Raw genomic sequence first — 24,569 nt, 5'->3', positions numbered from 1 at the left:
CTGTGTAGCGACCTCTGGTGGCATGTCTGGTGGGGTAGGCATGTGTGTTAGAACTGAACGTGAGTTGGCAAACAATTAGGAATTTTCTAAACGTGAATGTTTCTAACAAAAACAAGAAGTGATGCTCTCAGCCTCTCCTCAACTTTCAACTCAACTTTTCAAATGATGTATGCTGGAAAATTAGTCAGCCTCCATACACTCCTACGCGTGAGACAAAGTTAAAAAAGGCCCTGTTTGCCTCCCAAGGATTTAGTTTCACTATGTTTTGCATCACATCCTCTGCGTGCTGGTGCCACATGGCATACAGCTGGTGCCCTTTTTATTTTTATTTGCCTGTTCCCCTCAAACAGCCTGAGTACACCACTATCTGGGATGCTCTGAATGCTCAACATAAAGACAAGTGCAACACTGTACTCCAGCAGGGGGCAACATTTATGGATTCAGCTCTGTTTATTTAGACCCCAAACATCTGGCATCCAGGCATCTTTTAAAGCTGCTGTGAGGAACTTTCAGTTTGTGTTGATGTTGGTGCCCCCTGTGAACAAAGCCGTACCTCTTATCTTGTTGTTGATTTTGTCTTGTACATGCTAAAGTGGTGTTTTTTAACAACAAAAGTATCCTGCTTTCTTTAACAATCATATGTATCACTCACTTTAAACAAAGGCAACGTGCAGGTAATCGTTTCGTCTGACCCCTACCCCCTGTCTGCCGTTTCAGGCATTAAAATAACTATATCAAAATAATCAATCTTGTCACTGATGGTCTGGTTTGCTTTTGTAGGTCATATAGAGTGATCAGAATTAATTTCAGTCCCGTTTCATAACCAGCAAAAAACTCCTCACAGGGGCTTCAAGTCTCCTTTTCCATCTCAAGATGTAACGGCTATTAATGCTGGCATCACACGAACCCTGCCACGTCACATTCTGTGACTCAGACACTGCTGGTGTCAAAGATGACAGGAAGAGGAAGCAGCTTTCTCCTTCCAGGAAAAGTAAAAAAGATTTCCGACTTTGATGTCTGACATAACCCAGATTTCTGACATTAGACTCCACAATGCTCAGAGCACTCTGATATCTCCCCTAATGGACCAAGATGCATATCTAAACCCATCAATCATGTCCCATAATATTACACAGGGAACAGTGTGACATTGAGGGAATTACACTTTTTTTGTTTTAGAGTTCAGTGAGAAGATCAATACCACTTTTAGAATGTATGTTTATATGAGAAATACAAAATGAGTGTGCTGAAACTAAAGAATGAAAAACAAGCTCTTTGATCAGCACTTCTGAAGCTCACTATAAACTCGTTGTAGGGTTTTTATGTAATCCAAACAGTCATCTTTAGAGGTGCTAATCAGCATTACTTTCAGCTTGTGGCTCAGTGGTAGAGTGGGTCATCTCTCAGTCAGAGGGTTGGCGGTTTGATCCTCGGATGCTGCAGTCCACATGTCGACTTGTCCTTGGGCGAGACACTCCAAATTGCTCCTGAAGGCGTAGCCATCGGTCTGTGACGGTGCGTGAGATAGATCCTGGTGGGCAGATTGGCACTTCGCAACAGCCTCTGCCATCAGATTGTGTGTGAAAGGGTGAATGTGACGTGTAATGTAAAAGTGTTTGTGTGGTTGGAAGACTAGAAAAGTGCAATCCATTTAACAGAGCCAGCTATTTCCCTTTGCTTTCCATCTTTATATAAAGCTAAGCTAACCTTCTCCTTGCTGTAGCTTTATATTCATCACACAGACATGAGTGGGACAGATCTTCTCTCCGTCTTCACCCTTAAATATCAACATATTCCTGTAAAAGACAAGCTACTTCTTGGGCGCCGCTTTAGCTCAGCAGTTAAAACGCACGTCTCATGTATAGAGGCTCAGTCCATAATGCGGTGGCCCCGGGCTCGACTACCACCCTTTGTGCCCTTGCCGCATGTCCTGCCCACTCTCCCTTCCCCTGTTTCTGACTCCACTGTTCTCTCCATCTCTGAAAGGCCAAAAGAATCATCTAAAAAAACAAAAAAATAAGACAAGCCATTTCTATGAATTACATTAATAAAGAATCAGCGGTGGTCTAGCTACTGTGTTTGAAATGTTTGTGGTGAGGTTACATGAGTCGAAATGGAAAGAGCAGCTTCAAAGAGAGAGTTTATTCTTTTATTAACATGTTGAGGAATATTTTTTTGGTCCAGTGACATTTGGTTCTTTATTTGCATTCATCATATATTAACATTTTCAATAAAGGTCTTACTCTATTGCACACACAGTATTAATCCTAGAATGCAACCTGCCCTATAATAAAACAATTTCTTTCCAGTCTTAATAAAACCCTAAGAAACATATGAAATTATAAAAATAAACCATAAAATGGTGATTAGCTGCTGAGTTCTTTAAACCGTATTTCATGTATGAGAGGTGCCACAATAATAAATTATTAACTACTTCTACGTTAAATGATTATTTGTAATTCAAACTTTTTTTTTTAATGCTTTTGAAAATGACAGGGCTACTGTTAAACACTGGTTTTGTTAAAGCACCAAAGTGTTAAGAAATCACAGCAAAATGTCACAGTATCTGTATGTACACTACAGTTCACAGGTGTGGATTCACCTCTTTTAATGACACTTTTCTACCAACTTCAAAATAGATTTAACAGTTAAATTCAGACATCTTATGTCGTTTTGACATAAGAAATAGTTTGGGGCTTTAAATGAAGAATAATGGTACTGGTGTGATTGTTAAAGGGCTCTTCTATGACCTAAGAGCATTAAAGAGCATTTAAAAAAAATATATAGAGTAGTCCTCTCAGGCATCTTACTGTGTTGAATCGAGCTTTTGAGGCAGGTAATGTATAACATTAATGGTTTGTAAGTTGTCCAAATCATAATAGCTCCAGTGATATCGTCAAATAAAAGATGAACAGCAGAAACAGCTGCTTAAGGACACTTGATTTTGTTTTCTTGCCTTTCTTCTAAACTCAAACTGTTAAGAGATTATAACTGTTATTCCTGTTAAACCTGGACCTCCCCTTTAAAGTTTTTGCCATTCTAATAATTGATTTCCTTAAAGAGTTGTACATACATGGAAATCTGCACTGCAGTTAAAACTATGGCAACAGTTACAGAGTCTGATTAAATCCAATTTTCCAATAACACAGTCAAAATTGAACATTACAGTAAACTGTGTTACGGACTGTTAGGTTGCTGAAGGAGTGTTGGATTATACTGCAATATGTTGTAAGATGTTGAGCCACCGGTCAGTAACCTACTGGGAGCCTTCACTGCATCAGAGAAACCCAACCTAATATGTTGTAGTAACACAAGTGAGCCACAAGATGGCAGTTCAGTCCCGCTTTAAGAGGTTTGCAATGTTTTGCTTCTGTCGATGCAAACCGTATGTTGTATCAAAAATAGAGACTTATTAAACTATTAAAAGATTTGCTATATTAAGATGACAAATGAGAGATTATGGCCTTAAAGTTTATATCTGGCCCTCTCTTCGTGTGCGGTAAATGAAGGTTCCAGTATTTAAACATCTGAAACCGTACTGAGATAGTAATTATATCTTCAAAAATAAGGTGTTTATATCACTTAGTGTGTAAACTTCCTAAACCGTTGATTATATATTTCAGCAGCATTCCAACATGATATCAAAAACTGTCAACAGACATGGTCCATAAACCCTACCTGAACCACTGATATTGGTAATAAAAGCAGCTGCACTACAAATATTACAAACACATTGTTTTTACTGCATCACCTATAATACAAGGAGGAATCCTGAATGAATGATAGCTTCATGGTTTTGAGCAACACCTGAACCTAAACTGCTAAAAAATGTGAGGCACACGTCTGTTTGGCATTATTTTCATGTGATATGCCTTGAATGGTGCAACCTTGATCTCAGTGTTGTCCTTTAGCCCAGCATGTGGAGTGCAAACTGTCAGACGAGGAGAGGATTGTCGAGCACAGCAACCCCTGCAGCGACTCCTCCGTCTGAGTGTTCAGAACTCTTGGTCCTCAGCAGATGACCCACACACTCGTTCATCACCATGTCTTTACCTTGCCTGTGAGGAAACAAGGAGAAACATGCGTTAAGACAAGTTAATGTTCGATTGAGTAACCAAACAGTTAACAAGCACACACTCCTCTGACTGATACTATAATGGCTTCACTTTCAAATTGTTATTGTCACTGGGGTTATTTTTTAAACCTGGGCCCTATTTTTGAAGAGCATCTTTTTGCCACTGACAGGCTCAGATTGTTTTAAGAAGTTTTAACCAATAATGTGGACGGTTCTCCAAAGAGAGATGCCTCAAAGTGAGATGCTTTTTGGCGTTTGAAAATTAAGTTAACATCGCTCCTTTCTACGCCACCAGACCCCACTGACAAAAACAGGGATTTTACCTTGAAGAACACGTTGCACGAGTTGCTTTCCTACAGCTGGCTCGAGAAATATTATGAGGAAATAATATAAGAAATATTGCGTTGGATCGGAAAAAAAACATTTAAGACAAAAAAAAAACAAATAACCATACAACAAAAACCAATGGAGGCAGTAATTGATTGGCAACTCCTGTGTTCTGCAAAGTAAAATTACAGTTTTCATTCATGGAGTCTGGTGGCTTCGAAGAGAGCAATGCAACAGCCAAAACTGTCTGTAATTAATAGTCATTTAGACCCCAAAATAAGTCTATTAACGTGTTTTAAATAGGTTATTTTAATGTTTAGCCGTTTCTAGGCATTATGAACACTCATTCAAAGCTTTGTTTCTGGTCACATGGCACATGTTTATCCAATATTCACTGTCTTAAAGCTTTGTTATTTGTGACCACCAACTCTGGGGGAGAAGATCAGGCTTTTAAAAAGGTATAATAAGTAGGATTTTTCTTTGCATTTTGTCAACAACACATTCTAACTTGGCCCCTCCTCCTGGGCTCTTCATCACCAGAAGGTCACTCTCACTCTCTTGTGCGAGAACACCGACAGCATCACGGTTACCAATGCTCTAGCATGCTAACCGTCGTTTTGCTTTGTGCTAGCATGTTAGCTTGTTCTTCCCGGTTTGAGACACCTTTCTGTCCCACAGAAAGAAGGCTAACTCTGCATCACTCTCTCGCCATGTTCGCCGGTCTGAATGGGGCCCAGCTGCTAATTTGAACTACTCCCACACTCACCTATACGCTGTGATTGGCTCAGGGAACCACAACAGCGCCCCTCCTGAAAACGCCTCGTGCAAAGCAAAACAAGAGAATAGATGTAGAGGGAAGGGTCTCACAAGGGTCTGCACACACACTCACCAACACACATGTATAGAGGCCCAGAAGTGAAGATTTATATTATATTATATTTGTGGAAGCCTATATTTTATTTTACTTGGAAAATCCTACTTATTATACCTTTAAGCTGTTTCTGAACAAGTTCCACTACATAAACCACCTAGTCTCTGCCTGTGTCTGTCTGCTGTACGGTGTTAAGCAGGTAGTGTTTTTTTTTTCTTTTTTCCTGGAAGCAGCTGCCTGTTGCTGCCGAGAAAGAGACTGAACAAAAACAGCTGAACAATAAGTTGAAGCTCGTCATTAAGCTTTAAAAAGCTGTCTACGAGTTAGTTCTGAAGTGAAAAATCTTTAACAGTAAGACGATTGCATCTTCCATTTACACAAAACGCATGTGCAAAATACCTGACATATGCTCCGAACACTCCCAGTTCACTGAGACAGTTACTGATGACTAAAGGAGCGTCTCGTCTCATCAGGTAGTTCTGCACCGGTGCTGGGTGGATCTTATCCATCAGAATATAAGCCGTCCTCTCTGTACTCTCCTTCACCTCCTCCAGGACCTGGCAGATCTCTGATCCATAGATGTTGTTACCTGGGGAAAATGATGGTGTAATTATTACGCGAGGAAAAACCTGATGCCTTACAGGGTAGTTCAACATTAGTTAGATAACTTATAAGTTAAGATATCTAGTTAGAGCCGATGTGTCATTTTGAATTGTATTTTACTTTTACCTGAGACTGACTTTTAGTAACTTAAGCTACACTCTCATTTTCTGAGACATTCTTCCCTGTTTATGTAAAGGTAACCAAAGTGGCTGTGGTTTAAGGATTTGCTGCATGGGGAAAATTAATTTCTAAGATGTCTCTGACATCATACCTCCTCCCTCTCGCTGAGGTTTCAGGACAAACCGGTCTGGTGCTGCCAAAGCCATTGCTACCGTCTTGTCACCCTCTGGTCCCTAAACACAGCAACAACAAAGACACAAAACAGGAATTAAAAACATGAAAGCCACAATCCTGAACATGAGTTAATTACAGCTTTATTTAATTTCATGTTAATACATACTGTGAGCTTTAAATAGGAAACCAATATAAAGACATGAAATAACTGTGCAGTTTGTGTTATTTTCTCACCATGTCCAGAGTGTAGAGGCCAGCGAACGTTTCTCTAATCAGCTCCACTGCTTTGGGCTGATCGGGGAAGAACTTCTCCAGGACTCCAGGTCTGGCGAGGACTTGCTGGACCTTCTTGGTTCCAGCCAGGTGAGTGCTGATGTCCGGACATTTCACCGCCCGGGAGCGCTCCATCAGAAGGCGAGCATCCCAAGTCTACAAGTCAAAAAACACAAACTTATTTTCAACTTCTGTCGAGAATGTTGCTATGACCCAGACATTTTAACTAGCTAATATTTCAATACAACACATACATACATTCAGACCAGCCTTAATAAGCTAAAATACAGTGCAATAAGATGCCATGTGATGAATGCAAATCAATCATGAAAAAGTCTTTTTAGTCTGTACTTTACATATTATCTAATGATTCATACAAGACACAAACAACAATCAATCAAATGGCCTTCAAATTCTACAGGTAAAACATTGTTTTTGGATTCAGATTTACTCCATATTATCACATAGGTCTACTGTAGATGTTTTACTCTAAAGTGGGTGTAGCCTCCTGAGACCCGAGCTTTTGTTTGGTATGCATTTTTAATTTCTCCTACCTTTTGGGGATTAATAGGACCTAATAAGTATAAAACCTAAGAATTGTCTTTGTATTACATTGGAAAAGTCCCAATGTCCTCATGTGAGTACCTTGTCGTAACGGTGTTGTAGCTTGTTGCTATTGATAAAATTAGTCAAATTTGTCTGCCATATCAAGCTACAACTGTTAATACGCATTAAATAAACAAGTTTTTTTTTGTGACCACAGGGTGATGGACAAAGTTTCCATGAATGCGACCAAAGGGTCTAAGTTTCGCAGAATTAATTATTATGGTGCTGTGATGGAAGCCTGTGTCCCCTTATGAGGATGCAGGGTCTCAGGAGGCTAAAGATTAGCAATGCATGAACAGACACATCCCCTTCGTTCTTTTGAATGAGGCTGCTAGTTTCATGTACAGCTATGGTAACATAGAGGTCTCAGACAAAAAACAAAACAAAAAAAAAACACACAACAGGTGGGAATTTGAGGCAAGCTTTTGAAAGGGGGGCTGCTTAGGTCAATAAAATAAGCCCAAGCAAATCCCCATACCACCCCTTGGCACTAACCCTAGTTTAGGGTCGACTTTACAACAGAGCTTTGAGGGGCGGGAGTTTCTGATTTTTGAAGATGAAGATGTAATTACATTTTCCTTTGCACCTTAATTAAAATAAGATATTCCAAAAGATTTTAAAATGTTGCAAAATGATTTAAGGTAAATAAAGAACTTTTCATGTCCTTGACTGGTGGGCCGGGAACATGTGACCCCGTGTTTACAGCCCTGACAGAAGAATGAGGTAGAGGACAGAACTCACAGTCACACAGGGAGTGTTCACACCATTGAACTTTAAAGCTGAGGTAACAATGCAGAGCATGCCTTTAGGGTCTGTTTAGCAAGCAGCTGTTAACTGGTCAAAAAACATTCCTCTTATTATAAGTTACTTTAATTACACGCAAACAACAACCAAATGAGAGAAGTGACTATTCTGCCAATCAAGTCCAATGTGGCAGAATAATAAATATGTCTATCAGACTTAACTAAACTCTTGTAGGTTGCGGGGTCTGCATGAAAACATTATTCTGCGTCTTGTCTTTACTTCATATTGTCAGTTACTAAAATTACTACAACCAGGAATAAAGATTGAAGTGATTACCTGTTCAGAAGTGTAGTTCTGGGGCATGTAGCCATTCCTGAAGTACACCACTGCAACCTCTTCACCGTCACTGAGAAAAGGAACATAAATGCACAGTAAGTACAACTGATCCTAATTATTGCTTTATGTAACATATAGTTTGAATTTATGAGTGAAATATGTTATACCATTTATTCAACTACACTTAACAGAAAGAAACAAACTTACACAAATAGCCTCTTGTCTTGATCAAGGGAACCTGATTTACTAACATCGTCAAACCGCTTTCTTTTTGTGGGAATGTCTCTGAAAGAAAGAGATGTACGACATCGCCTGGTTACAGAAAGACCCATTTTCCAAACAATTCACAAAACAGACAAACTACTTGAAAATATTCCACTTGGTCAGGAGGCATCAGACAAAGAAATGCTGGTTTCCATTAAAAATCCTCTGTACTCATGCTTACCTCTTCCACAGTTCGCTCTCAATGTATCGCTGATCAAAGATGTTCCTTTGGCTGTCTTCAACCAAGAACATGACGACTGCCCTGTGGAGACAACAATTGCTCTTGTAAAAATACTCTGAATGCTGCTACTTTAATCATCTGAATGCTGCTGTAAATAATACTGAACTTGCTTTCTAAACAAATAAAAATCAGGCTGGACAGTGTAGTCTGGTGTAACATGTGTTAATGAGTGACATATGGTTGCTACATACAATATATGCCTTTGTTTTCAAGCACATGATGCCAAGCATATACTTATGGCAGGAAAGGGTATTCCAACGTCAGCAAACATTAAACCTACTGGACAATTTTAATGGTCCCATCCACCATAGGTTTGTGGTACTGGTTTGGTCAGATTGCATTTAAGCACATTGGGAAAATTGAACCACAAAGCTGTTTTAATCCTGCCTGTTTGTTATGTGAATCAAAGCTAAGTAGATTGTACATTGAGTGTATGACATGACAAGATGTGTAGCTGAATAGGGCTGCATTTAGAGGATATAATTAGTTCCTACCTCTCTGATCCATACAGCTCCCAGGCTTTGGCAACAGCCCTCGCCAGACCAGCTGCAGGGTTGTTGTCCAGGATGCGCTGGCTCTCCTCCTGTCTGCCAGCCACCTTAAGAATGTGTCTGTCAACATAAAGAATAATCTGTAATAACTGCAGTGTTAATCACTTCAAATTATGTTTCCTTTCTCTCTAACTGCATCTTAAATTCACTCTCTGTCAGTTACTTGTTCATTTCCATAAAAACTAAAAACACACTGTGGTTTGATTAGGCAAAGATTATGTTCCATTTATTTCAACACACAAAAAAAATACTGCCTAAAGGGCCAACCAGACTGTATGACATGATTTTCTGTAGACCAAATCTGACTGCCTGGAGCAGCTTTTAGCCCTAGTTTATGACCTGTTTTGCTGATCACCAAAAGTCATCCCATCACATTTGTCATCCCCAGCTATATAAATGTTACATGCATTTTAGTTCCACCACTAACCTCTTTATTTTTTATCAAACCTAAAAATAAACCTTTCTATTCTAATATCAGACTTACCTGTGTACATCTGGTGTTCGTGATGAGAGACCTCCAAAACTGGCAGCAAAGGTGTTTATTTCTATCTGCTTCAGGGACGACGACCCGTCCTCCCTCTGGTCCAGCATGTAGTCTGAGCGGTTGAGACCCAAAAATATCGACTGGGAAGAAGAATAGAATGAGACTAATTAGATCACCTAAAATAAATGATCAGGACACATGGCTTATCTTTTATTCCTTCATATTATACGATGGTAAATCTATAACTTTGGGATTTTGGACCATTTACCAGACAAACAAGGTGCTGCAGAAACAGAACTCACATTAAACAACTTTCATGGGCATGGTTAATGATACATTTTTCGGAGCCTCTCCTTCGCCCCGAAACGAACAAGCCGTTTTGCCATTCAAAGGTCAGACCTTAGCCACGATTAGCTGACAGTATTTGGAGTGACCACGTAGCCCTGCCCCCACATGTGCAATCCCACGTGGGGGCGTGGCCGTACTGCACTGTCACTCCAAAGTTGTAGAAAACATGGCTGCTCTAGGATCAGTTATTCGGCCTTATACGTACGAGCCAGAATCGGCAGGAGGTATCGGAATAGTAAGATGAAATCTTGACAACGACTTGACTACAAGCTAGTAGTAGCGAGAAGGCCACCTGAGGTGAACGGCGGTGAATGATGGTGAATGACGATTGGTCGATTTCAGCAAAAGCAAGGTTCTACTTAGAAACCTGCAGCTGTTCTGAACGGCCCATTTCAGAGGCGACCTTCTTGTAAAAATGTAACTCTGGAAAAACACGGATTTATGCAGTTTTCACTTTTTCACTGTGAACAATAAAAAAATGAGAACCCATGTAAAATATGAGAATATCCATTTAAAAGATATGGCCCCTTTAAATTGAAAAAAGGGGAAAGTAAATTAATTATCATAAATGAATCATAAGTATTATTTATTGTGCAAAACACATTACATTTTGGTTTTAGTGTATTTTGGTGAGCTGTGACATTGTTGCACTTACTGGTTTACTTAAAAGCCAAATTCATGACGCTTGCTTTCCAGTGTATTTATATCTATATAATAACAAAATGAGTAAGAGCGAGGGCCAGTAACTCATCAGATTGACAGAGGACATACCTGAGCTCTTCCTTCTTTTAGGATTTGTTGGTGGATCCTGAACAACCTCCCAGTGAAATCATCGACAGCAACAGTGCTAGAAACAAAATATATATCACTGTGTTAAAATCCTGAAAATGTTACACAACTTGCCACAGAATTTAACTATTAAATGGTAATTAGGAGAAGTACTCATACAGTAGTTACATTTCCAAATGACTGAGGATACCATCATTATTGTAAGGCTAACATGCTACCTTGCCAGAGCTTCCTGCAGAAAGTCTGGGTCCTGGCTGATCTTGTCCACCAGTGTGTTGTAATGGTTTTGCACAGCCAGAGCCTGGAGGAACACAGCCTTAGGCACAGGTGTGGGGAAGAGCGTAAATGGAGCGTAGGTCACCAACTGAAAAACACATAATAGAAATGTAAGACAATGCTGACAATATAAAACCATTCAGCAAAAAACAGAATCACAGGACATGGCATGTGAGGAATGTAAATAAACATTTCGGCTAAAGATCCCCGCTAATGCAAACAAAAGCTTAAAAAAATACCTCTCTCCAATCCGGTGGCCTAAAGCGGGAAAATTCCTAACATGACTTCACATTGACACGCCTGTTTCAGTTGCAAAGGCTTAACCGCCAACAGTGGTATGGAGTCATTTCCTAGCTAACTGGCTGTGGTTCACTTGTGTGTGTAATCACAGTTCATAAATATCCAAGTTCATATCTTTTAAGACTAGAAATTCTATATTTTCTTAGAAAAGTGTCCATGATCCCTTTTTAGACAGACTATGAAACATTGCTGACTCTAACAGTCTGTTACAGTAATGGCCTACAGTCATAGGTGTACTCTCCTGAAGAACAGGTCCGACAGAAGCTTCATATACATAAGGGAGAAAAGTCTCTCAGTTCACTCGGAGGTTGCAACACCAGAGTATTTTGGCATTTAAGGCTTACACAATCATTTTCAAATTAATTTGCAAATTTTAAATTCTTAGAGAAAGAACTTCTGTGTTTTCCATAAATTTTCCACAGTGCACAGCTCAATACATAAAATGACAAGATATTAGGATGAGACTTCTCTAATGTGCCTTTGCTGTAGATTTATTTATTTATTCATTTATCCATACAGTTAGCATAACAGAGAATAATATGAGAATATGGAGAATATAAAGAGGGAGTGCTGGGTCTATAACTAAACTGTTTGTACAAGTTACGTTTCCTTCTGAAAGGAAAAAAACGTCAGCGAACAGACTTTCTTTCTCTTTCTAAATCACTGCACAAGTTTCATTATGAGAAACATCCCTGGTCCCTGAACTGGCATACAATTGTAAGGAAAGGGAAAAAAACACTTACAGACTTCCTTTCATGTGAAGAATAGTTTCACTTTCTAAATGGCTGAACAAGTTCCATTATGAGAAACAGCCATTGTACAATGTAGGCCTACTGAATTATGTGGAGAAGGTCTCTGAACTGGCATACAAATGTTGTCTGCCGGGCAGAGCCACTGTAATATAACATTATTATAATCTTTGAAGGTCAAATAAAAAGATGCTTATGTATTCATTTCTCACCTCTGAGGAGTTGGGGGTCTCCTTGATCCTCATAAGCACACCCTGAAGAAGTGCTGCATCTTTTGCCACATCTGCCAATTCTTTTATTAGTTTAGTATTCATCATCACCTGGTCTGGTACGCCCTGGGCCATTTTGATTTACCTGAAATATGAACAGAAAAAACATTGAGTAAATTCCCCTGTGATGTATTCACAGTGGAGAGAGAAATTGAACATGCAGTTTTATTGGACTTTAAGCGAAAATACTACAACTAATCAACTAAACTTTATAGCTTCACACTCAGTACTAGAACAAAAAATCTGTTATTAAGATGTTGATCATCAAAACAATTATGATTAGGGGTGCACAATATTATCGGCACTTATAGGTATCTGCAGATTACGCCCGATAAAACAATGCTTTAATTATGCCTAAGTGCCCAATGATCCACAAAAAAAGCTTGACGTAATGCTACATTAACTCGGCACGAGTGTGCATTGCCTGCACCGCACCTCTTCCTGAATTTCCCCCGGGGCATCAATAAAGGACTATCTCATCTTATGTCTTCCATAAAGCGTGAAAAAGGGTGCAAGATGTCTGCGGTATGGCGATATATTCAAAGTTTCCGAAATGGACAGCAAGGTGCAATGGTTGCTCAGCATCGGTCATGCGAGGAGGGATCAAATCTCCTTATCCAAGCCGGTCTAAGTTGTATGAATATTAAACTTTAAATTGAAAGAAAATGTTACATACAAATAAATATGGCTTTTGTACATAACCTAAGGTTAACCATAACTTTTAGGCTAGCAGGTTTCTCCTGTCAGAGTTTTGTCTCCTTCGATAGAGGTTTGCAAGCACAATGTGCAGGTCTGTAAATGCAAGAAACATTACCTTTTGAGGTGCTCGTCTAGTCTTTCTCCCTCTTCAAGGTGGATGTCGCTGAAATATCAACACAGTCGCCTGAAATGTATGAAAGTCCACTTCTGCGATACGCCTACCCACGAGCCATTGCACATTTGTCTGTCGGCAGCTATTATTGGCTGCACAGGAAATACTTGCTTTGTTTAGCCAATCAGAGAACAGTACGTCACAAAAAAAAGACCTTTAGAGGTAGTGACGGAACCTGTGTTTAAAACGCTGACCGAAGAATGAGACAGCAATTTAGTTGAATTAAAAGACACATACACTGTGAAGAGGCAGTCTTTTGGGTGTACAGGTGGGCTTTTTTGTGACACGTATTTATTGTGCTTGAATCCATGATAGCCTATAAAGTCATAGTAATGTTGTTTGAGAAAAAGAAAGGTACACAACACTGTCATGATTTATTGTTCAGACCTGTTTAAATAAAATCAAAGGGCGCCGGCAGTTATGGGCTAGATAAAACATAAAAACATAATAAATAAAAATTGAAATAAATTATATTGACTAAAACGGTTTTGCTCTGAGCTGCAGCCACATGAACCCGAATTTCAAGTGTATTAGTGTAACATAAACAGAACTGTTACAACGAATATATCTAACAAAAAATAATGTAATGTTTTAAGTATAGCGGTGTAGAGGTGTGTCATGTTGACAGAAAGAGGAATCCCCTTGAATGTTTTTTTTTTTCATGTTTTTTTGGATAGCACTGATGAATACATTTAAGAGAAACATAATTAACAATAATTATTGTAAATGTATTACCACCAGCTCTTCTTTAATTTCAAAATGCTAGAAAATGTGGTTAATAACGATATTATTATGGAATGATAATGTTCAAAATTAGAATAAGACAAAAATAAATGTAATGATTAGTTACAATAGGACAACCATATAAAAGTACATTTAACAAGTACCTATGCAGTGTGAAATATGTGAATTATTGTAAATCTACACCAATACAAATCAGTCTTGGCCAGGCATTTCCCCAGCTGTCAGCCTCCTCCACACCAGCAGAGGGAGCTAAAGCATTTCCAAATTACAAAGAACTTCCTTTAAGCTTCCTGGTTGTAGCCTTCCATAAGGTTTCTGCAAACAAACCCACATGCTTTAAGTCAGTAGGTTCAGTCAGTTCTGTGTATCTAGCATATGAGGAAGGGGTGTAAAAGAACAAAGACATCACTTGTATTCAGATGATGTTACATTAGCAGCATATGACAGGGGGCAGCCATGCAGAGTGATCAGTTAGCACTGAACTGTGTGTATAATTTTGCTTTGTTTATGTGTGTTATCTTGTAGATGGCGAGTGAGCAGCTGTCGAGGGAGGAGGCGTTGGCGTGTTCAGGCTGCAGGCATGCATGCCATGTGATGGTCTACTGTGACACGAAAACTCAGCTGTTTGGGAGAATTCCCATTAAACATATCATACTGGTGAGGTGTGTGTATGTGTGTGCACATGCATGTATTTAAGTGTGTTAGTGTGGATGGAGTAGTGTATCGATGGAAATGATTGAGTCCTTGTACAAGTGATGCACATCTTTGCTTTCAATGTTCGTGCCTGTTTGCATAAAATCCTGTCTGTCCCTTAGCACGCGCATGTGTGTGTGAGAGTGTGAGGATGCAGCAGTGTGTCAGTCTTACTTTGTCACTTCCCACAGATGCAGATGCGCTTTGATGGTCTGCTGGGTTTCCCTGGCGGGTGAGTTATTCCTGGTGCAGCTTTTGTTTTATCCTCTAATGTGAAAAAGGTACGTTTAGCTCAGGTTTGTAAGTCTCTTTTTGTTCCCAGATGAGCCCCTTCAAATGGTGTAAACCTTTACAGCTTAGAACAAACATTAGGACAAAGTCAGTGGAATGCTTATTCCACAAAGACAAACAGAGATATATGCATGACATGTTCTTCTGAAGGTTCCTTGCAATTGCCAGACACTTACATATTAATACAATTCAAGCTCCAACACAGTAAAATTCTCTAATGCAGCAAGTAGAAAAGACCAAACCATGATGACATATACAAATAGCATGAAAACTGAATTAACAAAGTCAGAGGCGTGAGAGTGCAGTCTTTGAGTGCATTTTAGCAAACGCACTTCATATTCATAAACCTGCTTAGAAGTAGTATTTCGGTAAGTGAATAAATTACACTTATAGCTGGGAAGGCGATTAAGTTTGGAAACATTTTACGTCACTAAATCAATGCCCTGACACATAAAATATCTAGTAACTGTTGCTCTCACAGGCACACTTTTGGCTTAAATGTAGTATTTTCCAAGCTAAAGCTGTCCAGCTAAATGCACAAAAAGGAACGTCACAGAAAAGTCTTTTGATACAGTAAACAATGGCAACCATGTGCTTTCTTTAAAAGTTATCTGACCTTGATTGACAGCATGCTTTTATAACAATTTTAAAGAACTACTGTCTTAAAAATAAAAACAAATCTGACAGAAAAGACTATAAACAATAGAGGAGGTTATTCTACAGACTGGCCTTACTGCGGGGATACTGTAGAAGGTATCCTTTATGTTTTCTTAGACCATGCACTTAACTCCTTCTAAAGTTGTTTTTCAGTGTGTGTCTCTACATTGTCTCTTTATGTATCTTTAAAGATCCAATGTCTTGTGACTTGGCTGTTACTTGATGCAGGAGAAGCTGCAGACTAGAATCCAATGAGCTTTTCAACCCACTTGATTTATATACTTCTGCACATGAGGAGTCACAGGAGAGCGATACAGCTGACACTGACCTTTGACCCCTCCTCCCACACCTCAGGCTCGTTAACCCACAGGAGGAGACCCTGGAGGCGGGGCTCAGCAGGGAACTGTTGGAAGAGTTGGGCGTGGCACTTCCAATATCAGTAGAAGACCATGTTGATGCCTGCTATGCCCCTTCTTCTTCCCCCTCCTCCTCCTCCTCCTCCTCTCGCCTCATCACTCACTTCTATGTTAGGAAGATGGATGAGGAGCAGATTAGGGAGGTGGAGAAAGCGGCTGCATCCACTGCAACAGATCACGGACAAGAGGTAACGTGTATGTGTTTATGTCCTTCTCCTTCTAGAGTGACTGATTGCAGCCATTTGCCCAATCTCATGCTCTGTTCCTCATCACCTGTTTTCCCTCTCTCCCTCTCTCTCTCCCTCCAGGTACTAGGAATGGTCCGAGTCCCGCTTTACGCCATGAAAGGCGGGGGAGGCCTCGCAGCTTTCCTCTCGCACTCTTTCATCGGCAACGCTCGCTCCCAGCTGCTCGACTCTCTGCTGCGCCTAAACCTGGTTGCCCCTGAGGAGTTGCACAAAGCCCTCGCACACTCTTTGAAGATACACACACACACCGCAGATGACCTGAAAGCGGCCCTCGCGCTGACTGAGGCGAACAGGAAACGGTTTTGAAAGCACACCTGCACATGCTTCTGCACATCCTCTCCAGCATGCACGTAGACGCAGTTTGGCCATCGGCAGTGTTCGCCACAATCCTTCTCACAAACTTAATCCTGCACACATACACACACACACACACACACTCACACACCCAGAGTGTCATACTGATCCTCAGATGGTGACTCATAATTGCCTACTTTGCATCAAACGGTTTCAAGAAAACATCAACTGCTTCAACGTTAATGGAAATAAAATAATTTGCACTCCATTATATTCCAACTTTTTCTGTCATTTTACGCCTCTTGTTAATATCAAACTGGAAAAACTAATTATATTATATAGAAGCAATTGTTATGGGTATTAAAAAATCCTGCATCAAACCTTTTTTATATCTAGCCTATCTAGACCTTATTAGTAATTTGACACACATCGGCATCCTGCAAGCAGGGCGTAAGTGCCTTTAAAACCCAACATGTGACAATAAATCTGAGTTTATTGGCATCACACGGGGTTGTGCAACCTTCTGTGGTACTGCATAGGCACCTTTTTGTACACTACAGCCAAGATCAAGAAGCATCGTTGTCAAAACAAACACTACCTTTCAATCATGTTGAATCTGCTCTCTGTCTTTATGCTGCTCACATTTTAGGTGCTTCTATTTGTGAAGTATAAGTGCGGCAGCGCTGGTGCAATCCAAGGATTAATTACGTCCGTGACATACTATACAGCCTACGGGCGAAGATTTGATTCCGTTTAAGTGTACCCTCGGTGCGCATAACGCGCCTGCACCAGATGTTAGTAACCTCATTCCCAGACAATATTGCTGGCAGAGAGCAAAAGCAGAGACATGATGCTGCCCTAATGTTCATGATACCTACTGTAAGTGTACAATATGAATCCGTCCGCAATTCTTTATTTTTCTGCTGTTGAATCAGCCTGTACAGTGAAATACAGGAGTTTAGCTTTGATTCATTCACCTTGCAGCAGGTTTACTATATTGCGTTCAGTGAGATAAATGCACATCAATAACTGATCGCTGGATGCAGTATGTTGCAAAAAGACGGAATGAAAAGATGAAGGGCGCTTAGAAAAGACTCATCTTTTATTCATCTTTATGATACAATCATTTTTCTAGACTCATTGCATTTTACAAGGACATTTACATTCATTTATAATAACTACAGATTGAGCAGGTGTTAGTATAATACATCATAAAAGTGTAATTAATTTCTGAAAGAGCAGGTGAAGAGCAGTGTGATCTGCTGTCTCTCAATCAAAGTGTTTTTTCTCAGCTGTCAATAGGAAAAAACGCACCACATCCGGCTCAACAGACAGGATGCAAAGGAGACGCTTAGTACGAAACACTGCTGCGTGTGCATGTGTTTCTGCAAGTCTGTGCCTCTTTTTCGTGTGTGTGTGTATGTGTGTGTGTGTGTGTTAATGCAGCAGCTTGAGGACATGACTCCTCAAAGCTTGCATGTGTGCGTTTGTGTGTGTGTGGAAACGGTTGCATCTTGCATTGGAGTGTGTAAAGAGAAAGGATGCTGTCATGTGATGGTGTTGTAAGGGCGAGTAATACAAGGTCATCAGAAAAACATTGCGAGAGAGAAAGGGATGGAGAGAGCAAGCGAGGGAGGGAGGGCAGTGCAGGAGAGAAAGGATGGATGGATGGAGTGGGGGAGAGAGAGCGGGAGCGAGGGATGCTGAGGGAGGAAGACAGTATATTCATAGCAGCAGCGGTATTTATAGCCGCCGAGAGGAGAGGGGGGAGCAGGGGGCGTGGCTTAGGTTGTGGCTTCAGCAGTGCTACACAAGGCAGAGAGGGAGGGAAGGGGAGGAGAGAGGCAGCTCTGGCGCGAGTGAGAGAGCGAGCGAAGGGAGGTTATTTGGCATATTTGGCAGGAGAGGGAAGAAAGAAAGGAAGGAGGGAGGGCTGTTTTTGAGTGTGTGTGTGTGCCTGAGAAATGAGAGGGAGAGAGAGAGAGAGGGGGAGGGAGGGAGGGGGGTACTGAGCTGAGAGAAATCTGTCAGATTCAAACACACTGCTCTCTGTGTGTGTGATAGAGGGAACGAGGGATGAGAGGAGAGGAGGAGAACTGACGAACAGAAAGAGAGACACAGAGGACTACAAAGTGAGGTATGTACGGCTGTCATGCCGCTCGTGAATCCAATAACAACCTGTGTGTTTATATATGTGTGTGTGTGTGTGTGTGCATGTGTAAAACAGCATGCATGCTTGTGTACATGCGTGACTAAAGTAAATATGTCTGTGTGTTTATATATAGTTTAGTGTTTTTAAAGGGGACACTATTCACTTGGGGATTTCTAAGTGGACAAATGGATGTGGTCACTGACAGTCAGTGATATCAATTATGTAATATGTGTGCACCATTTTCAGTGTTGTTGCTCAGTGTGTGTGTGTGTGTGTGTGTGTGTGTGTGTGTGTGCGTGCGCGTGCGTGCGTGTGCGTGCATGTGTTTACATGCTTCTGTAATGATGCTGAGGTGTTTATGTGGCTATTGTGTGGAGCAGAGCTACAGTGCCTTGACCATATGGGGTGATTTACGGCCAATGTAAATATAACTCAATACTCCTGGGCTTGCCCCCCCTCAACCCCCCGCCTCTTCTTATCAGCTAGAATATTGATAGCTAATTCTGTTTTATATAAAGAGCAAATGGTTAAACAGACCTCTCATCTACAAAGTAGCGTTTCCTTTGTGCTGTTGCTTTTCAGTGTAACAACAAAGACTGTGACGGTAATGTAACAGAGCAGCCTTGTCTAAGATGTTTTTGTGCTAAAAGCTCTTGTACTGTAGAAAGGGTTTGTTTCATTTGATGAGCTGAAGTTTACCTAACCCTAGAAGGAGCTCTAGTGTCGGCATCAGGGGCTGTTTCTTAAACATACAGTATGGTATTGCCAAGAGTATAACTGTCTGTTGACTTGTAGCTGAGTGTCAACATTGATTTTAATCATGGCAATGCAGCTCACAGTATGAAATACTGCTCTTTTAAAAATCACCCTCTGAAAAACAAGTCCAGTCTGGTCTCAAATGATGGTTGAACCTTTTTCTTTCACTGCATCAAAACACATAAAAAAAGTCAGACTGTTCTTCCCTCAAAATGTGAAGCAATATGAGCGTTAACAAGGACCCGGTGGCTCAGTCCTTTAATTTAGGTAAAATGAGACAAAACACAGAGTAGAAAGACTTTCTATGCAACATTAACGGTGAAGAATTTCGATTCTAATCCACGACACCTTCTGTCAAATTCAGCGTATGTCTCTTTCTATTCTTCGTGTGCGCTGCAAAAAAAAATCTGGTGTTTGTAGCCTACACAGTCCTGGCTCTGTAAGTGGGCCACAAACAAAGTGGCTTAGAGCGAGTCACACAGCACTTGCCCACAGACATTCAGCTTACTTATAGTCTGCCAAGATATGCTATTGCTGTGATGTTAACTTTAGTAAGCATGAGCACAATGAGCATGTTGTGAGTATAGCCGTCTCGAGCAGGTGTGTTAGCTGTGGGTCGCCATGTTTCCCTCCCTGCATGTTAGCTTAACAGCAATTGAAGCAACAGTTAGCTAACCCAGAACCTAGCTTACGTAACACAATACGTTGATGTTCTCTCTTGCATGGAATTTATCTGTTAAGGTTTTTAGAGTCACAATTTAGGTTGAACCTTTTTTTTCACTGCATCAAAACATCCCAAAAATCAGCTTTTTCTCAAAATTTGAAGCAACATGAGCAACGTTTACAAGGACGAGGTAATATTTGGGGAGCTCAGTCCTTTAATTTCGATAAATAAGACAAAACAGAGTAGAAAGACTTTCTAGGCAATATTTACGGTGAAGAATTTCGATTCTAATCTACACCATCACACGAGTGTTGCGAGTATAACCGTCTTGAGCAGGTGTGTTGGCTGTAGGTCGCCATGCTGCCCTCTCTGCACGTTAGCTTTGCAAGAGACGCAACAGTTAGCTAACCCAGAACCTAGCTAACGTAACACAATACTTGCTGTTTTGATGCTCTCTCTTGCATGAAATGTATCCACACAATGTTTGTTAAGGTTTTTAGAGCCACAATTTATCATCAATATACACAATTTAAACTATATTTCTTCAGATTGCATACCCCACCTTTTAGTATCTAAAGCAGGGGTGCCCGATCCTGCTCCTGGAGAGCTGATTTTAATGTTTTGCTTATTATCAATTCCCAGAGAAGCTTCAGTTGATTGATAACGAGCAGATCATTCAAATAAAGTGTGTTAAAGAACGAAGAAATCTAAAACATGCAGGAAGGTAGCTCTCCAGGAGCAGGATTGGGCACCCCTGAGCTAAGGTAATAGTAGTTATTATGCAGAATGGGCCTATCAGAATAAAATATAGGGTATTATGTTAAATGCATATTTCATTATAATTATCGATGCAAGCTATTACTAAGCTGTCAGATGCAAATGTAGTGTGCTAAAAAAGTTTTAAAAAATGCAATATTGGTACAATACAATATCCAAAATGTAGAGTAGGCTAGTAGTACTACTAGTAGTATAAAGTAGCATAAAATTAAATAATTTATGTAAAGTATATCAAAATTGTCTTACACATGAATACAGTATTTTGAGCACATATTTGTATTACTTTCTACCCCTGTAGTTTTCACACATAAAACCTGTTGTACAGTATAACCTGAGGTCGACACTAGCATTAGAACTAAATCTGAAGTTTTGAGGAAAATGCTGTAGAGCTGGTTTGCTGGACATTAGGAGCATGCTAACAGTGCCCAACTGTGCTGTTTCATTTGACTTTTTTACACATTTTTTCCTTCCGCCAGGATTTACAGGTATGCATTCCACAAACATAACCTGTAAAGGATCCTCTATATAAAACTTAACCACAGCAGGCCCCAAGAAATGTTGACTGCAGTGGATTTTTTTTCTGTGTCCTTTGGCTTTAATTTTGCAGCGCTGTCTGGTGCCAAATTGTCCTCAGTGCTATTGCAATTAGGTACCATGCCAGAATCTGAAAGGCACCTTATACTTTTAGCAGAATATACTTATCAAGCTACATTGCCAAACACGTTTAATGTCCACCCTTTTACTATAAATCTACACCTTTAAACTATATGTGCATCATTAAGTCATTGGCATTATATGCAGTTCTTTACTGCCACCTTGAAACTAGTCTTCCTCCTGTGTGTGTTTTGGCAGGATGAGAACCAGGATTAAGCTACTGCTGAAAACTTTGGGCAGGATTTGCAGGTACAGAGTAATTCTGTACAGATGGTGCGAGAGTAAAAACCTCTGGTAGCGACTATGATACTGTTTCCTGTTTGTTACGGCAGCTGCAGCACAAGCAGTCGAGAAAAGCTACAGAAGAGCGTATAGAGACTCTGGCAAGAAACAAACTTGACATGATGAATCTGAATTTTGCTATTTTGCATAGCTAATCTTGCATCGCCCTAAATCTTATGACACGTTCTAAATGAAACCTGGGGCCAGAGCCGCTATGACGGCGCTCTACCTGTTGTAGTGCAATCAGGTTGGCTTTATGAGCTGCATTCAGATTTGCTTTGCAATCTAGCAACCAATGAATGAGCTGACTTGTGAATTAGCTTCCAGGCTTCAAAGCAGATCACTTCAGTTTCTGCAGTAGCATGCCTTTGGGAATGTGCAAGCTTTGAATTTAATTGGTCGTGTACATTTCATCTGAAAGCGAGCCAATGTAACTCATGAAAGAAGAAGTAATACTTTCTTCCTCTCATAAATGAAAAGTTAAATTTGTCAGCAATAAATTAAACTCTCACTCAATGTATCACAGTCAGGGGTTTTGCTGCTGCAGCCATATTTGGTCTGGTCTGACCAGTAGCTTCAAGTTGCTAATGTAAAAAACTAAACATAGATATTGCTGCATAAATGACATTAAAGAGTCAGTTCACTGTTTATGACTCTTCTCTACTTGAACTACTGTTCACTGTGTTTTAGCATTTAGCATTATGCTGTTATCCAGCTGTTCAGTAAGAGTTTCTTAGACTTTAAAGGATTATATTATATATTTTATCTAAATTAGGGTAATCTCTATTTCTACATTGCCATGTAGAATCTGTAGGCAGGGACATGGAATTTAGGGATGGGAAGTGTTCAGGTTTCCATTCGTACTTCTCTTGCAGTCCGACTTATATTGACCAATCACGTATCAGCAGGCTGTGTGGAGAGCAAAAGCGCCGTAATTGACATCCCAACTCCCATCAGCGGCTATCTGACGATGATTCAGCTTCTTATTAATCTCTATAAACAGACATCTGCAGCAAGTTCAGCTAACAATCTGTTCTAGATCTAAAATTCAACTTGAGATAAATTGACGAAAGCCATTCAGCGTTTAGATTTAATCAAATTTCGAATGCATCTGAAATTATCTATCTGACCTCCGTTTAACAAACAAGCATTTTAAAAGTAGTTTTCTTCTCCTCTTGAGGACAGACCTGACAAAGCTTCATTTTTACTTTTTACTAATCTGCATCATGATGTTGAAAGACCCGTTAATTTAAGTCAATCACAGGAAAAACGGTTTATTTTTCTGTAAACAATGCAGCACGCGGAAAAGGAAGTCTTGACTTGAAGTCGTTTATCGCTAACTGCTGGCCCAGCATGTGCACTGTTGTCCCCAGAGGCTATATTGTCATCAGACTAGCCAATGGGATCCGAGATTGAGGCTAGGGTAATAACGAGACAGATTTTAAATGAATTCACAATACATGAAATTTAATGGCATGTAGCTAAGGGGGGTGAGGAAATAAGAGAAAGTCTTGTTGTGTATGAAAATGCCTGGTATCAACAAAAAGTGGAGAATGGTTGTTTTTGTTATATTTCTATCTGCAAAGAGACATAATCAAAGATGGCTCTGAATTCAGCGTCCGAGGGAGGAGTTAGCTAGGCTAATTGTACTGTTGCACATTGAGGCTAGCAAGGCAACGCTCTATGATTATAAAGTTACCGTTAGCATTAGTTGAAAGATAGACACTATGATTTTATTATCAGTGTCTGTGATATTAAAGTATATTAGCATGTCAGCAAGTTAGTTTAGATGATAGTTATGCTTTAAAGGTATAATAAGTAGGGTTTTTCTCTGCATTTTGTCAACAACACATTCAAACTGGGCCCCTCCTCCTGGGCTCTTCGTCATTAGAAGCTCACTCTCACTCTCTCCTGCGAAAAGACGCACACCCCGCCGAGCTAACACCAACAGCATCACGATTACCTTTGCGTTAGCATGCTAACCACCGGTTATCTTTGCGCTAGCATGCTAACCGCCGATTAGCTTGTCCTACCTGGTTTGAGGCACCTACCTGTCTAACAGAAAGAAGGCCAGCTCTGCCTAGCTCTTTCGCCATGTTCGCCGGTCTAAATGGGGTCCAGTTGCTCATTTGAACCACTCCCACACTCACCTCTACACAGTGATTGGCTCAGGGAACTACAACAGCACCCCTCATGAAAACGTCCTGTGCAAAGCAAAACAGAATACATCCAGAGGGAACGGTAATACAAGGGTCTGCACACACACTCACCAACACACATGTATAGAGGCCCATAAGTGATGATTTACATTATATTATATTTGTAAAAGTCTATATTTTATTTTATTTTTCTATACTAATTACTATACTTACTATACGTTTCTTACTATACTGTACCTTTAAGCTTAAAGATTGTGTTTGAGTTAGTCTCACCAGTGGTGAGGTGTTGCTGTTAGATTTGGTTTGTCAGAGATGCTAGCAAAGCAGAAACGTCACATTGGTTAGACCTCCTGTTTTAATGTGAAAATGTGAACTGAAATAAAAAAGTTTACTGACTTCACATAGTTTTATCTCCTATGTATGTCTTATGTAATCTCCACAGTCATCTTCCTGCACATGCCTGTTGCTGTAAGCCCTGTGTCATGGTGACTTGATCTATAGCTGGAATGCA

The 24,569-nt window shown here is 40.2% G+C and overlaps 3 protein-coding genes across 5 annotated transcripts in view; 2 read left to right on the top strand and 1 right to left on the bottom strand.

Moving 5' to 3' along the window:
• Positions 1–2,152: 2,152 nt before the first annotated feature.
• gss (glutathione synthetase) lies at positions 2,153–13,299 on the bottom strand. Its single transcript, XM_069660308.1, has 13 exons — positions 13,215–13,299; positions 12,344–12,485; positions 11,025–11,170; positions 10,789–10,864; positions 9,670–9,809; positions 9,129–9,245; positions 8,575–8,655; positions 8,337–8,414; positions 8,130–8,199; positions 6,405–6,599; positions 6,148–6,229; positions 5,673–5,862; positions 2,153–4,058 (listed from the first exon to the last, which is right to left on the bottom strand). Exons 2-13 carry the CDS (start codon positions 12,473–12,475, stop codon positions 3,935–3,937), a joined length of 1,431 nt encoding a protein of 476 aa, XP_069516409.1. The 5' UTR covers positions 12,476–12,485; positions 13,215–13,299; the 3' UTR covers positions 2,153–3,934.
• A 1,034-nt stretch (positions 13,300–14,333) lies between these two features.
• LOC138590134 (U8 snoRNA-decapping enzyme) lies at positions 14,334–16,894 on the top strand. 3 transcript variants are annotated; one of them, XM_069660702.1, is made up of 5 exons: positions 14,334–14,355; positions 14,541–14,672; positions 14,900–14,940; positions 16,011–16,260; positions 16,381–16,894. In XM_069660702.1, the coding sequence occupies exons 2-5, from the start codon at positions 14,541–14,543 to the stop codon at positions 16,624–16,626; spliced, it is 669 nt and encodes a 222-aa protein (XP_069516803.1). In that variant the 5' UTR covers positions 14,334–14,355; the 3' UTR covers positions 16,627–16,894. The 3 variants fall into 3 exon arrangements, with proteins under 3 accessions (XP_069516803.1, XP_069516802.1, XP_069516804.1); XM_069660701.1 differs by having other exon boundaries at positions 14,351–14,672; positions 16,381–16,893; XM_069660703.1 differs by lacking the exon at positions 14,334–14,355 and having other exon boundaries at positions 14,622–14,677; positions 16,381–16,893.
• A 1,727-nt stretch (positions 16,895–18,621) lies between these two features.
• Positions 18,622–24,569, top strand: part of LOC138589334 (SLIT-ROBO Rho GTPase-activating protein 3-like) — a 38,550-nt gene continuing 32,602 nt past the window's right edge. The window contains exon 1 of the mRNA XM_069659575.1: positions 18,622–18,751. The gene's annotated coding sequence lies outside the window, so the exon portion shown is untranslated. The remainder of the gene's footprint in view (positions 18,752–24,569) is intronic.

This window comes from Semicossyphus pulcher, unplaced genomic scaffold (genome assembly GCF_022749685.1).
Source record: "Semicossyphus pulcher isolate SPU_LCO1_2020_fin unplaced genomic scaffold, fSemPul1.0.p SCAF_13, whole genome shotgun sequence".
Taxonomy (NCBI): Eukaryota; Metazoa; Chordata; class Actinopteri; order Labriformes; family Labridae; genus Semicossyphus; species Semicossyphus pulcher.
Note: the sequence above shows the minus strand (reverse complement) of the source record. Positions and strands in the feature narration are given on the sequence as shown.

Bases quoted from the DNA above. Each gene is read 5' to 3' on its own strand.
- gss (XM_069660308.1), bottom strand. From the start codon at position 12,475: ATGGCCCAGGGCGTACCAGACCAGGTGATGATGAATACTAAACTAATA. The intron at 9,246-9,669 runs GTAAGTCTGATA...TTATGTTGACAG, and splicing joins CGAACACCAGATGTACACAG to ACACATTCTTAAGGTGGCTG. The intron at 5,863-6,147 runs GTATGATGTCAG...CATTTTCCCCAG, and splicing joins ACCTCAGCGAGAGGGAGGAG to GTAACAACATCTATGGATCA.
- LOC138590134 (XM_069660702.1), top strand. From the start codon at position 14,541: ATGGCGAGTGAGCAGCTGTCGAGGGAGGAGGCGTTGGCGTGTTCAGGC. The intron at 14,941-16,010 runs GTGAGTTATTCC...CCCACACCTCAG, and splicing joins CTGCTGGGTTTCCCTGGCGG to GCTCGTTAACCCACAGGAGG. The intron at 16,261-16,380 runs GTAACGTGTATG...CTCTCCCTCCAG, and splicing joins CAACAGATCACGGACAAGAG to GTACTAGGAATGGTCCGAGT.